Source organism: Thunnus albacares, chromosome 14 (assembly GCF_914725855.1).
Source record: "Thunnus albacares chromosome 14, fThuAlb1.1, whole genome shotgun sequence".
Classification (NCBI taxonomy): Eukaryota; Metazoa; Chordata; class Actinopteri; order Scombriformes; family Scombridae; genus Thunnus; species Thunnus albacares.
This window is the reverse complement of record NC_058119.1, coordinates 10,531,741-10,547,145: the sequence shown is the minus strand read 5'-3', so window position 1 is coordinate 10,547,145 and position 15,405 is coordinate 10,531,741. Positions and strand designations below refer to the sequence as shown.

At 41.3% G+C, this 15,405-nt stretch overlaps 1 protein-coding gene across 7 annotated transcripts in view; it reads right to left on the bottom strand.

The window, feature by feature from the left end:
- Positions 1 to 1,361: 1,361 nt before the first annotated feature.
- The window catches only part of macrod2 (mono-ADP ribosylhydrolase 2), a 423,023-nt gene continuing 408,979 nt past the window's right edge, over positions 1,362 to 15,405 (bottom strand). For 5 of the 7 annotated variants that reach the window (XM_044372372.1, XM_044372373.1, XM_044372374.1 and 2 more), the window contains 3 exons: positions 5,528 to 5,566; positions 4,904 to 4,975; positions 1,362 to 2,756 (listed from right to left, as the gene is read on the bottom strand). In XM_044372372.1, the coding sequence (XP_044228307.1) occupies positions 2,734 to 2,756; positions 4,904 to 4,975; positions 5,528 to 5,566 (134 nt within the window). In that variant the 3' untranslated portion in view covers positions 1,362 to 2,733. The remainder of the gene's footprint in view (positions 2,757 to 4,903; positions 4,976 to 5,527; positions 5,567 to 15,405) is intronic. The other 2 variants (XM_044372378.1, XM_044372377.1) reach the window with 1 other exon arrangement.

Below are 15,405 nucleotides of genomic sequence, written 5' to 3'. Positions count from 1 at the left end.
ATTTGCAGAGATCTAAATGGTTTTACTCCTGGATTGGCTCTGCAGAAGGCTCAGGAAAAAAGAAACTGACAGCATCTTTGAAGTTAAAGTGGAGACACTGATTGAACCAGGTTGGATCGAGTCTGTTCCAGTCTGTGCCAGTTGGTGTTGACAGTCTGGAAATAAAATCATACACTGACACTGACACTGTGACACAGACACTGGCCAGACATTTGATATGTGTTTCTGGCTGTGAAGTCTAAAAGAATCTGTGAATGTTGGTGGAAAAAGTTATTATATGCGGTTTGTCCAGTCTTTGTAGGTTTCATCAGGTCTGTCTCTATTTTTTATTTGGAGAATGATGAGACAAACCTTGTGGAAATTGGTGTTGGTCTGTTGTTTAACACTGGGGCACCAAAGTCAGGATTTTTCATGTACGTCACAGTGGTTATAATGACTAATACTTTAAGTCCTCTTCCACTTAAAAATGTGTTTTTGTTCCTGTTCCTTCAGTTGGATGTTTGAGCTTCACTGTGCAGAATGATGTATGTGCAGAGTTTGACACTAGAAGGCTGTTTTCACATTCATCTGCTGAAAGTGGAAAGTTTCTCTGTGCTCATTGAAAATCTGAGTTTAAGGTGTGTACCTATGAGCAGGATTTGTGACATCACAAATGGTTTGAAGCCAATTCTGGACCAGTAGCAATTTAAACAAATGTGATGTGGAAACTTGAAGTCTGCGGTGCACAAACACTGAGAATGGACTTTACAGTGGAGGCATCTAGGAGACATCTTGTGTCCAGCGGTTAAACATCTGAATTTATGTAATATTTGTGGGAAAACCACATTAGACACACATTATAATTATAACACTAGAGTGTTTTTACATGTCTAGGGATCTTTAAAATATGTAGTTTTATGACATGTGGGAGTTCCACCCATGAATTGTGAACTTTGGAATTGCATACTTCAGTGAACATTTATGAAAGATTTGAAAAATTACTAAGATAACATTTTCTTTTTATAGATACAGAGATTTTGCTCTGGAGAGCTGCTGAATCTTCGATAACAAACTCCTTGTGAGGTCTCTGGCCATTAGTGAGTTTCTCAGAGAGAGGGGGAGGGCTCTGGGGTGAGAGGGTCTGCCAGATATGTCTTCTCATTTGATACATGAGAGAGCCAAAGGGCCAGAGAGGCAGCATGCTGGAGATCACAGGACAGACTAATTGTTTCTGTCTACCCAGAGACAAACGACTGATCACTCTGTTACCGTTGTTCAATTTCATACGTATGAGCTGAGGAGGAAACCAACTGTACCAGCTGCAGTTGGAGTTAAATAAATATTAGCAACGATCATAAAGACACACAAGGTACACATAAAGCTGAGACATGGCTTCCACCTTAAACTTTATTAGTTGTTTCTGTTATAGTTTAGCAAAGCAAACATCAAAGTATGAAGGCATCATTTCATAGAACTGTAATTCATCTGATCTTTATTATGGCACCACTGAGAGTAATTCATGAATTATACCAACATTTAAAAGAAACCAAATTTTTTTTTTTTTTTTTTAAATCAACTGAGGAAAGAAAAAAACAAGAAACCATTTAACAACAGGTATTAGCCATTACATGATGTACTTAAAATTACAAATCATCTGCAAGCGTTACACAACCAAGAATTCATACTTGGACCACCTCCTTTAAGTCTGTGATTGTGATTTTTATAGTTTGATATGAAATAAGGCAGATTCCTTCGATACAATTAGACAATCTGGTAAGGAGACAAGCAAAAGCGAAGAGGACTGTAATTCCTGTTAATGTTGGTGAAGTTCAAAAGCAATTTTCTGGCATGCACTGGGAACGGCAAAGAAAAAGAGGCGTGGGCGGGGGCGGGGGGGGTGGGGGGGGGGGGGAGAATAACTAATCGATTTGTTAAAAGACACTCACATCCTCTTTAGTGTGCGTGGGCGTTGATGAACAGTTTCCTGGTAAAACATGTTAAGCTGCAGTTACAGCGGTGGCGGAGATCAGACACTATCAGTGATGTTCATAGATGAAAGGCGTGGGAGTGGTTAACATCGCCTCAGAGACCTTGGTCTGAATCAAGGTATTGGCTGATTTGACTAAACAAGGGAGCTAGAGCTTGCAGTAGTGTGTGAGGAGACATGGCAGGTGTCTGTGTGTTGCACTCCAAAGAGGCTTACAAATGCAGGGATGTGTTGTCAGGTGTTCTGCTGTTGAATGTCATCATGACTGTGGTGGCGGTGGTATTTGAGTTGTAAGAAACAAAAAGATGGGTTGATGTTAAGCATCACCCAACCTGGAGTGTCAACATGTAGGAGCTGTGGTGGTTGTCCTCTGACAGCTTCACCATGCTCTCACAGTGGGTACAGATCAAATAAAGAGACTTGAACCTGATTTATCTCGTCGCACGCAGCTGGCAAAATGATGTATGACTCTAACACACAGTGAGGTATGGCTCATCTTTTCTGGTTGATATGTTCAAGTCCTATAGTAAGGTTTTGTACATACATACATATACATACATACATACATACTTCAGGAATGAAGGATTTCTTAACAAATAGAGGAAAAGGCTAAATAAAGTTGGGAATGTGAGCATCTTGTGAGTTACTGGTTGTCCTGGGCCAGTGTCAGAGCCCATACTGCCATGGGACAGTCTGACACCAGTGAAGTTGGCCTTCGCACAGTTTGCTGGCTGTCAGATGAGGTTGATTGTCCTTCCCTCAGCTGGTCATTCTTTCTTTTCAACAGTGTCTGGACAGAAAACAAATTTAAAGTCTGAATTTAGATTTTGCATCCACATTTAATATTCAATACAGTGTCTTCGATATTACTGTGTGATGCTGGACTTCATGTTTTATATCAGAGATGTAGAAAAGCAGCAGAAGAGGCGACTGTGAAACTAAGATTGGACACTTTCATTGAGAACAGTCTCTGCTAGGCTGACATGATCATTGCACCACACAAAATGGAAGAAAAAATCTAGAGCTGAAACAATTAGTCCGTTGTATGCATTAGTCTATCAACTGAAAATTAATAGGCAGCTTATTCATAATTGTTTAATGGTTTGAGACAGAAATGCCAAATATTCTTTAGTTACAGCTTCTCAGTCATGAGGAGTTACTGCTTTTCTTTGCCTTATCTGATAGTAAACTGAATAATAATTATTAACTACAGACCTAGAGGATGATCTTGCTATTCTTAGAGCCTTACTAGTAGTAAAGGTAAAATGTAGTTTATCCTAAAGTTGGCTTTAGAGGAAAGACCATGAGGTCATTAAAATCAAATGTTTTTGAAAGCATGAATATGCCCATGATATTTCATAGTGATCCGTCTATAGATCAGAGGATAAGCTGTATTGTATGCAATAGAGTACAAGTGGACATTTTTTGTGTGAATAATTTACTGCAAATTTAATCAAAAGCCGGTAATTGTTTTTGTAGGATAGTCATGGATATGGACCAAAAAGATAAAGAGGAACATTTGACTTGATATTCCCACTAGACCAGAGGTCATGAGGTCACCCAAAATCATTAGATGTCTCCCTCTGGGGACCTGAAATATCTATACCAGATTTAATGGCAATCCAATCAGTTGTCTTGAGGATATCTTACTCTGGACCATAATACTGTTCAGACTATGAATGATGCAGCACCTCTTAGTAAATATCTAACAATAAACAAAACTTCAAGCATCAGCATCAATCTGTAAAAGCCAATAAAGAGCAATGACACTGATCATCACTCAAAGGTTTATCCAACTTCGATCTGTGATGTCCATGAAACAGTGTGTGACAGACAGAAGGAGAAACAGACACTTGGACACTGAAGCTGATACATTGTCTCTGTGCTGCTTTCACTGTGAGGGATCACATGAATCCTCAGTACAGATAAAATAACCCAGCAGCTTTGTTCAGAAAACAGCGCAGTCTGTTGTGATTGACCAGTGTCATCTGTTTTGATACTGTACTCTAATTTTAACTGCACACTATGTGCTACGCAGCTCCCTTATACGCCATCCCACCCTGATCCACACGGTTGTTCGACAACAAGCTTTTTTTTTCTCTGGTGCTGTGTCTGGCATTGTTTGAGCTGTCTCCTTTCTGCACCAACCCGTTTGTCTCTGCCAAGTTATTTCATATGCTGCTAGTCTGTCCTATTTATTCAACCCCGACAATCTGTTCACAACAGTTGCTTAATGATTTTTTTTCTACCTGGGAACTGTTCGATGCCTAAATCTGAATCCCATTCTTTGGCTCAACAACTATTTAGAGCCACACACAGTACAAATGCAGAAATTCACAGCACTCTCTACAGATGTCTAGATTCAAATTACATGCCGTCTTATTACCCCCGAATCTCAATGGAGACCTGAGAATAACAACAGTGTGGTATCCTTATCAAATATGATTTATTGGCATGATTATTGCCCCTACAGTCCGTGTTGGCTGCATGTTAAAATAATATGCATTGCACACTTGATTTATTAAATGTCTGAAAGTTGAGTTTGCGGGTAATTCATCACACTCAATCTCCAAAGACGTGCTGACACGTTTATACCAAAATATCAGGGTCATAGCTGTGGACCTGAAATGGGAAGAGAGGATTTACAAATGCATTTGGCCCTGGAGGAGCACGTACAAACTGCCTGGCTGACGCCTACCCCTACAGAGACAAGGAGATGGAGACAGACGGGGAGGAGTTGATGGGGTTTGCAGGAGGAAAAAAAAAAAAGAAAAAAGAAACTGAGACAAGGAGGGTGAAGCTGGGTAACACTCGGCTGCACAGCGCCGAGGCTTCTCGGGATGAAGTGAATTTTAATTCAGCAGCTGTGGCCACTAATAAGAATCCGCTTATAAATAGAGACGTGAGCAAGTGTGAGTGCTTCCTCCGCGCCCTTACCTTTGGACTGAATGCTGTCAGTTAAAACTGAGTCAGGTTCCTCTGAGATCTCGACATGATCTTTTATCTCCTCTAGACATGAGAAGCGGAATGAAAAGAGAAGAATAGAGAGGGGAAGAGGGAAAATATGAAAGCCAATGATAAACAAGCAATATGTTGCCCTTCATTCTCTGCAGGCAAGCACCAATTTACCTAAACAATCTCTCAGTCAAGTTGTTTATAGGTACATTGTTGCTAACAGGAACTTTGTGACATCAGTACTGGACTGGATGTGAGCAACTCAGAGTCTAATAACAGTGTTTTTTGTTTTCAATCTCAACAAGAATCTACATTACAGCTCTGACTCTGACTCTGATGCTGGCTGGAACTGCTTACCACTGAAATTTCAGTGCATCCAACATATAATCACAGCGCTAATTCGTTCTGTGATAATTTATGATTGTAGGCAGGTATGTTGACAGAAATATCCACCCGTAAGTAGCAGAAGCAGAAAAGCAGGAAATAGAGGAAGGGATGTGGGCAGCAGACAGCAGGGAGGTTTCTGTTAAGTGGCAGGATTTCTGTGATGCGTCACAGCACCGATAGGGGGTAGCTCAGTGGGTAAAAAAAAGAATATTTACTCACCTCCATTGCTGGTGCCAGTCTTGTCAATCTCAGAGACATCTGTAATGTGGAGACACATAGATATTGACATATTAGTCTTGATAAAAGGTTTAAAGTATCAGTATATCATTTGTGCAGGAATATTTAGCCTTTTTTAAAGTCTACTAGTTTTTAATCAAAATACTTTTTTGCTCAAAAAAGTAGATCCTCAAACCAGTCCAAGAATTTCAGAGTGACCTCATACTCTTGGCCTCACATTTACATCATACAGATTGTACTCAACAGTCTCTCATGCCTGGAAATTCAGCACTTTCCTAAAGAGTTCTACTTTGAAAAAGAACAAAACAAATGCGAGAAGGGAGCGAGATGCATGCAAAATTAATTACAGACTGCCATCCCTGTAAGGCAGCCCGAGACCCCCTCCCCGCATCCTTCTCTCCCCCCCTCTGTCCCCCCTTCTATCCCCCCTGTTACCTCTGTAGTCACACAACTCCTTCTTCCTCACTCCCTGAGCAAACCTTGCCACTTCCTCCCTTTGCAACAACAATCAACCAAACAAAGCATGCCATAAAAATAGCCGTTCTCCCCAGGCAGTCTGGCGATGATGTAAACAAATACAACTGCTTAGGCGTGATAGAAGAGAATGTGTAGAATTCAAAGTGTTCTGTATGTTTACAGCAACAAGTCTGCAGTCAAGGTCATTTAATCTCTTATAGAAACGCAGGTTCCTTGGTTGTAATTGAAGATTTAGATATATGTGCCAGGTTGCAGAGTAAGTAGACAGCTTAAGCGTTCCATACTTCTTTTTCTTCTCTGGCAACCTGGACCAGTAGTGCTGCCCCCTACGGAGAACATACGATATAAAGGTTTTCCGACATAAAACTGATTTAATCTGATGCAACAATTTAGACTGAGGTTTCTCTTCCCTGACAGAGTAACGGTTCCCAAGGACCGATAAAAAGCAGGAAAGGATGAGGCAACAACAATCTCACCCTCATCTTTTTCTTCGTGTTCTGAGGCATGGAACCACCCAGGGAGTAAAAATAACATTATCAGCAATCAGCAATAATAGCATGATACACCCCAAGTTAATTGCCGAGATTTTAGGAATGTGACATCATTGCTAAAACAAAGAGTTAGATGGACCAAGAAATACAAGAACTGTCATCAATCACAGCAGTTGTACATCATTTTTCTGGGATGTGGGATTATTACCAGCATTTTGCAGGTACTCACATTGGGTTTTACCTCCAAATGAAAACCTGTGTAGATCATCTGTCTTACTTTTTGGCGTGTTGATAAACTCTGTGAACCTTGTGTTTCTTGCCCATCTGTTGTAGCAATGTATTCCCAGATCTCAGCAATTATTTTGGTGAGTATAATGCTATTATAACCAATAGAAATAAAGGCCAAAACCATGAAAATCAAGACCAAGTGGTGATTATCTGGATTATCGTCTTCTGCTTTGTTATAAATTAATCAAAGAATAGATTCAAATCTTCAGTGTAATGGAATAAATTAACAGGAAATGTGCACACAGACATTGTACCACATATGTACGGAAGGAGCAGGCATATGGCGTCAATCGTGATGCAATAAATTATGCATAGTACACATGAAATTATATTCCATGCATTAACACTTCTTCACAGAATTGCGTTAAGGATATCAAGGATGATGTTGGAACATGTGTTGGAACAGAGTCTCCATCATAGCCAACCTAGCATAGCAATAGCCTCGCTCTCTAATTTGACTCTTGTGTGCTGACAGCAGAGGGGCTATCATTTAGGGGAGGATGTGAGTGTGCTGTGGTAAACACATAAACAAGATGGGGGGGAAGGAGAGAAAAATGGCCCTCTGTCAAGGTTCTGTTGAAGGAGAGGCACACAGGGCTGATAAGGAAAAGAGGAGAAAAACAGTAGACTGAACTGACTCCCTCAGCAGGAAACTAGACAGCTTACACCAGTGGTTCTTGAAGCCGGGACCAAAGACCCTGAGGGGTCCTTGACAATGTCTCCTGCTCTCCATTTTGTTTTGTAAATTACCAGTACGCACAGTGACTGAATTTGTGTATGGGTTATCGTGGGGGTTAACAGAGAAAGGGCATAAAATATTTTGGGGATCTCACCATAACAACACCAATATGTGCATGAAATTGTGATTGCTAATGAAGGGTCTGATCTGCATTTTTCACACATATGAACTACAATCTGTTCATCATTTCATCATCTGTTCTGACATCTTGCTATATCAGTGAAGGTTCCACAAGACTGATTTACCAGTGAACGGAGGTCACACAAGAGCCCAGAAACATTTCAAATTTGTCACTTGAGCCTTTCACAAGTTCAGTGAAAAACATGGAGAGAAAAAACCATCACCAGCTCAAAAGGGAGGATGTGAATATTTGTGTATGTGTGTGTGTGCGCGCACTCACATTTGCACACACAAGGGAAGGGAGAGGAAGGAAGAGAATTGGGCATAAGTCACCCTCGTATGCAGACAAGCAGAAAATTACATCCCCCCACCTTCCATTCATTTATTAGACAAGAGGTAGTTAGCGTTTTGTTGGTCAGCATTAGTTGTACTGCACCACAATATTCAACCATGATAGACAATGTGTTTAAACTGGACAGCAATGGCGAGTGCATATTTTAAAATTTCCTATACATGAATTAGATATTTGACCAGCTGCAGCTATTAGGATACGTTTTCTCATTATTTTACATCATCCTCGAAATGCATTTGTCACGATCAGCAGTGGTTCTGCTTCCACACCACTTTTAATGTTCTTGTCATTCCAGCTCAGTCAGCCCACAGGGGAGACAGTCCCTGTGGGTCACCCACATGGCAGTATGGGAACCGTCTCTGCTTAATGTTCCAGACAGGAGCCTTGGGCAGAACAGGAGGTTCCTTTTGTCCCACAGCCACAGGACATCTCACTGTCTTTTATTCAACTCCTCTTTCTTGTGCAGTGGTAGAATAAAAATCGATGAGGAGGTGTGGAGGTGTAGAAGTGTCTTTGCCCTACAGTGTCAGTCCCCCAGGAGAATTTCTTCTGTTTATTTGATCCCCAAAGCGTGGTTTGGTGAGTCGGTCTGCTGTGTCTGCTGTGTCTGAACAGGTGCTGGAGCTTTGATCCCAGCCAGCTCACACAGGTGTCCAGCTGCTCCCAGTCAAACAATGGACATGACCCATCACAATCTCAGTGAAGGAGCTTCTGCAACCCATGAAAACCCTTTCATGTACAATAGTTGCTCAGTATCTTCTTCTAAAAGCAAACTAAAGGACTGGATTAAATATATCACAAATGAAAAACATTTACTGACTGAATCTCTTTCATGGATTGCACAAAGTATTTCTATATTGTTTGAGTTGGTAAAATATCTGGGAGAGGTCTTCTGGTTTCTGCAGCTTTTATGAAGCAGACAGAGGGCTGCTGCTTGCTCAATAGCACTTCATCTTGAGAGAGTAAGATAGGAAAATGTCAAGGTCAATACCAGTATCCAATGAGAAGCTCCATTCCTTTCAGTGGATGAGAGCAGAATTGATTTCAGAATGCAAACTTGGTGGTCTGTGAGGGACTCAGGCCTGGTCTGCACTGGGCCATGTATATTAAACAAAAATCCAAGAGCCCCTCATTGAACTTTACATGGACTAATAGCTTTGGGCCTGATATGCCTACTGCAAAGATAATTAAAGACATCTCCCTGCTCAAGCAAAACAAGAGCGGGTGGACCTCAACAAGTGCCTGACCAAAAGAACTAATGAGCTGGTAAATGTGGAAAGCAGCCCATTTTCATATGTTAATGTTAAGTTTGTAGTGCAGGCTTGTGGAAATAGCTTAGCTGCATGAGCTGCCACACTCAAAACAGGAAAAAAAGGATTTTGTGCGGAGGGGGGGTCAGCATTTGATAGCCGGAATTTTCTTTGCTATGAGATGGAACACTGTTGGACAATCTGAGCCAATTAAAGAGCACTGAGCTGTGACCTGCAGGCTAGGGAGAAGAAAACAAGCCTGCTTGGTAAACACTTGACCGCCCCTCTCTACTGCTATCCTCCTGAAAAGCCAAGAGTCTTCATTAATATTCCGCCTTTCTTCTCCCTAAGAAAAGGCTGAGGGGTTGTGGACACTAAGTAGCATTGTGCTCCCCTGTGGGTTTGGGTAACCTTGCAGTGGTGGCTGTGGTGGGGCAGCTCCAAGTTGGGTCAGGGTCCTCTAAACAGACTGAAAAGGCCCAAGCTCATTACACAGGCTTGGGCCATGCTTGACAAGATGAGAAAACACAAAGTACTCTGAATGACTGAAAAGAGAACAGGACACCATCTGCTTTGGGGTTAAGCTACAACACAGAAAAAGAGAAGATGATTAGAAGGCAGCAGAGAGAGAGATGGCGAGAGAAAAGAGAAGGCGCAGTTGACAACATATGTTGCAAAAAAAATGAAGGAAAAATGACCACTGGCGACCCTTTGATAACACACAGCGTTGAAAGAAACAGAAAAGTCAGTAAAAATGTGGTCTCCACTGGCTATGTCTCTCACTCTTGATCTCTCTTTTTAGTCTTTTTCTATCCTCACTGCGTCCAGCGTAGTCTGAGACAGTCACAGCGGTCTGTCACGAGACAAAAAAGGAAATAAAAAGAGAGAGAGAGCGAGAACACGGAGATACACAGAGATGAAAGGAGTAAGTGAATAACTGATTAAGTGAAGAAGTGAGAGAGGGAGACAACACAAAAATAGACATGGAAGGGAAAAATGCAAAAGAGGCCTCCCCCTGTGCGACCTACATACCTGCTAAACCTGCTGTCAGGGTTGGCCTGCTCCTCTCTCATCACTTGGTGAATTACTTTACATAATCTTTAGACTCTCCCTGCACTGTTTAGTGGGCCTGCAGCAGGAAGCCGCCTGCTTCTGTCTTCAATACCTATTGTGGTTTACTATATCAAGGCACAGGCAGACAATCTTGCAGGGAACTGGTTAATTTGACACAAAGGCGATGTGGTGAACCCCTGCGATACATTAAAATGGGGACACACCATAGTTGAGGAATGTATAGAAGCAGCATGCTTATAGAGGAGGAGCCTGAATGTTTGCGTGTCACAGAGGACACGGCTCAGGCCAGTTGACTGATTTGCAGTTATGAAGTGATTCCTCTTCTGGACAGCTCAACGTTTTCCGCAGGAGATCATGGATCGGACTGGTCAATATAATCAAAGCGCTCGTCTAGACTGAAGTAAAAGTCAGGAGCCCTCGCAGAGCAGCTGTCTATCACTGAAAGGTCAGCAAGAGAGCAGCTTGATTGGTAGACTTCAGTAGAGGAACTAAGTATGTGTGTCAGCAGAGCATAGAGGGACTGACAGAGGTATAAATAAAGACAGAGAGAATGTTGCATCAGATTATTGTGACACTCATTACATATGCTGCATTATTTCACTTCACCTCCGGTCGTTGTTTTTGTTCTGCACAGTATTTTCTGTGATTACTTATTATTGCTATGTTTCATTTAATAACCATAGTATATTATCATACAGTGAATTATATCATATCGTATCACACTGTGTCATACCCTGAGTGAATTTAGACTGAGAGACAGGGGTCAGTATGAGAAATACACTGTGGCATTTAAAATCCAAAGGGTTTAAGACTTTAAATCCCAACTGTCGTGTCTGTGTCCCAAAGACCATTGTTGTCAGTCAGTGTCTCAGTTGGGTTTACTTCTGTCTTTAACGAAAGTAGAGCTACCATCAAATCTTCCTCACTCCCTCCAGGAGACAGGCAACTCATACAGAGATCACTCATCACTCAGTGTTGTGTGTGTGTGTGTGTGTGTGTGTGTGTGTGTCTGACAGAAACTAAAATGTGTTCAAGACTTTTCACAAACACACATTTGTTGCATCTCTGCTGGCTGACAAATTCTCATTCTGCTCAGAGTTTATTCATTTGCCGTTTTTTGTGAACCAAACAGAGGGGTGGAGACAGGATAAGAGAAGCTGATCAAAAGAGAAGCCTCAAAGGAAAACAGAAAAAAGCGTGTCCATCGTAGCCTATTAGACGAGGCCCCCTCTCTTTGAAGCGGGCTTCTGGTCCAGAGGTGACCAACATAATGGACATCGTGCACATTGTTGGCCTATTCTACATCTCCAGGTAAATGACCGGTGTACTATGTTTCTCATCAACAAGAAGACAAAATGATGGAGGGTGCTGCCATGCTGAAGAATGAAGGTGAAAAAACCAAATTCGATCACAATCACATTTGAAGTCATCAGGAAACAAGGTTTGATTTGATATCCAGTCCGCTAAAATTAACAAAGCAAGTCAAAACAAGGAGTCAAATGGAGTTTAAAAACGAGGAGCGAAGCCAAATGGAATTCAGTGATAAAAGCTGCATTAATAGGAGTAAAGATAAGACTGCGGGTAGTCTCCTTACAGCGCTCACACACAATGCCTCAGCAGGGCTGTGAATGGTGTAGCTGCTGTTCCTGGACTTTCACAGTCAGTGCAAAAAGCTATAAAACACAAGCAAAGCCTAATGTCTTCAGCCAGTGGCAGCTTGTTCCCTGAGGAGTCACTCAGTGTTACAGTATACAATGTTATGCCAAAAGTTAATTGTGTGCTGACAACTCTAAGCCACAGGAAAGACCACATTGCTCTCCAGATTTAGATTTACATCACCAGTGTCCCATTATTCACGAAACACTAAGACAAAGGGGCACAAAACAACCACTTAAGCAAAGCTTTAATTTCTTTTTGCTGTTGTAGATGAAGGAATATAAATGCAAAGTGCACTTCAGCTACAACAAATTCTGAGAGGAATATAACAACAACTTCTGGGATAAATTATTCAAGCTGCTAAAAAGAGAGGAAGAGAAAAGCTCTTTTGATTTGCAATGGATTACTAAGAAATTTCAGTCTTTGCACTTGATGCTTTAACATAAAAGAGCGACCACACAGGGTCACTGTGCTCTGATAGTTTTGTGTATACCTTCACATTGCCCATGGCAAGTCTGCTGGATTTCAAATGAGTCATTTGTGTCGGCTTGTTGTTCCGTTACACTCAAGCTGTAACACTAGGGAAGTAAAATACATAGAAATCAATAACGTCCCCCAAATAACACTGGCAAACGAGAGTAAAACCAATTCTCATGACAGTTGTTAAAAGGGGATTCGTTGCGCCTCCGTTTTTGATGCATTTTTTATTGTTTGGATCTTACAAGGGAGAGACGTGGGTACAAGATGTGCATGTGGTTTTTGGGCACCATATGGCACTTGTGGATACAGCTGGGCTTTCTGCTCAGAGCTCCACGAACAGTTAGCTGTGAGCTGCTGTGGCAGAATCACAGCGCTAAATAAAGCAGTCTCAGTCATCGATACTTAACGCAGCTTGGCCACCAGGGGAAAAACATGGAGATGGAAAGCTGGGACAATATAGTAACCATAAACAAGTGAAAATGTCTGGATAATAAGAATGAACTGGAGTCTACTTGAGTTGCTGTGATGTTTTTTTTTTAACAACACAACAGGTCTATGGAGAGAAAAGGAAATCAAGGGAGAGATGAGCAGTGGTAATGTCAGCTCCAGCAGCCTCTGGGCTGATGTAATGGTGCCTTGTATCTCTGCTGTGTTGAGACTGAGATTGTTGTGATGGCCTGCTGTGTCTGTCTGTCTCTCCATCCTCTCCCCTGCAGGGTCCCTCCTGCCTGGTTTTAGTATGCCATTACAGTCTGTCCCTTACTTGCCCAGCTGGCCTGCACCCAGCCACACTCAGGTAGAGGCCATTTCTCCATAGTGTTCTCTCATTCATAGTCTGGGAGCTGCTTTCAACCCACAGTCAGCCTCCAGCAGAGGCCAACTTTATCAAAGGCATAAAAACATTGATATACTGAAGATTCAGATCGCAAGGTTGTGGTTATATTCAGGTGTATATGAGGAGAGCAGGAAGAGCAGAATTTTAAAAACAGCAATGTTTTTTGGCCGCATTAAAAAAAAGGCTGTGTCCATAACAGGCATTCAACTGACTGGCAGCATAGAAGGAAACACTATCACACAACAGTCTAGCACACCACAAACCCTGTATACAGGTTTGTGTCAGTGCACTGTATAAGATGCAAATGCTTTACTTGCTCCAAGTTTGATTGGAAAGAAGGATGAGCCGCTGTGTACTCAGTGGCATTGAATCTGTGCATCCATTAAATCTTACCTTTGGAGCTAAGACAATAGCTATCGACTCCTGTAGGAGAATCACGCTGCATGAAGGAAAAACAATTTCTGTTCACAACTCAGATTTATTTATTCCTAGCTTTAGGCAAAGACAGTCTTATTTTAATTTATGGGTGTTCCACGAGCTTACTGAAGCGGCTGCCCACTCTCACAAGTCACCAGAACAAGGCTTGCTGGATAGATATTTCAAACACAATAACAATATAGCCTCCATTTCCATTTTAAAGTATGTTATGAATATTTATAAGGAGAGGACGCCTGAATTCTGATTCAATTTGGTGAGCCTTTATAACATTCCAAATATCAGACTGAGAATATCATTGCCTGTGCTGGGAGATATCTAATACATATAATTTATATGGTGGAGCATGCTGCCTTATTTAAAATACAAAATCTTTCCTCTGCCTAGCACCTAACACATCTCTACTCCACATGGATATTCCAGAGCGATAGATAAAATCCCCAGAATATAATATTTGTTGTATGTATTGTCTGGGTGTTATGGCTCTTTGGTTACTTATATTGTCTGGAAAAATTGAAGGTCTTTTTACCGTTGTCCTTTTGTAGAGCTATGAACAACAAGACTACATGCTTTAACATTTCTATTTACATGAACTGATAAGACGTCAGTGAAGAGCTGTGTCCTACATCTCTATAATATAAGCAAATATTTTATTAGACATGGTTACATTAACAAGTTATAATGACGACTGGAGTGAAAATGAATAACACAGAGGGCTGTTTTCTTTAGCTTTGTATTATTTAGTGTGGGTGAACCGAGACTGAGATGCTTAGCTGCTATACACACTTCCAAATATGTGCAATACTGAGTTATGTGAGAACAGTGGGGTGTCAACAGACAGTGATGACGACTGGGAGAATGCAGATATGAATGTGTAAATGCAAAGGATGGTATTTGAGAACACTGTAGAGAGATGTCTGTTACACATCCAGCAATGTGGGATCACTAATGTGTACAGTGTGACCTGTTCATTACAAGGTAGATGAGTGAAGCCTCCTGCTATGACGATATTCAAACGACTAGAAGGTACCAAGCTGGTAATTTTGAGATCAAATGCATCCACAGCCAGTGGATAGTATAGCTGCTTGATGTCAGCTACAGTAGATTTTGCTCAAAGGCCTGTGAATCAATGTACACAACTAGACAATAAACCTAACAACAAATTAGAAAGCAACAGAATGGCAACTAATACTCTAATTGCATTAACTGTATGATCAAATATAAACAAGAGGCAGCACAATCCAGATTTATATTTCTTTTTGGCTACAGTTAGCAAGTTGGCAAAGGTGACTCATGTCTAGATGGTCAAGTCTGAGGTGACACTCTCACCTCGGCACAGAAGGGACTGAGTTGAATAATTACATAAAAGTGTGGTTGATCCTCATGAGGAAATTCAGTTGCCAGAGCAGGAAATGTCAGTCAGGCTGCTGCAATATTTGTCTATTTATTGGCAACATTTTGCTCAAATATATGTATTTGTTTTATAAATTTGCAAATTTGCCTTTGTTTTTCTGTCTAAACACAACATCAGGGAGCCAAGGGGGTTTGAGGGTGAACACAATTAAAGTACGAATTCAAAATAATATTGGTTATTTGTGCTGGCAAATTACTACTTGATCGTGAATATTAAACAGCGTCAAAAACATAAAATTCAGGTAGTAGG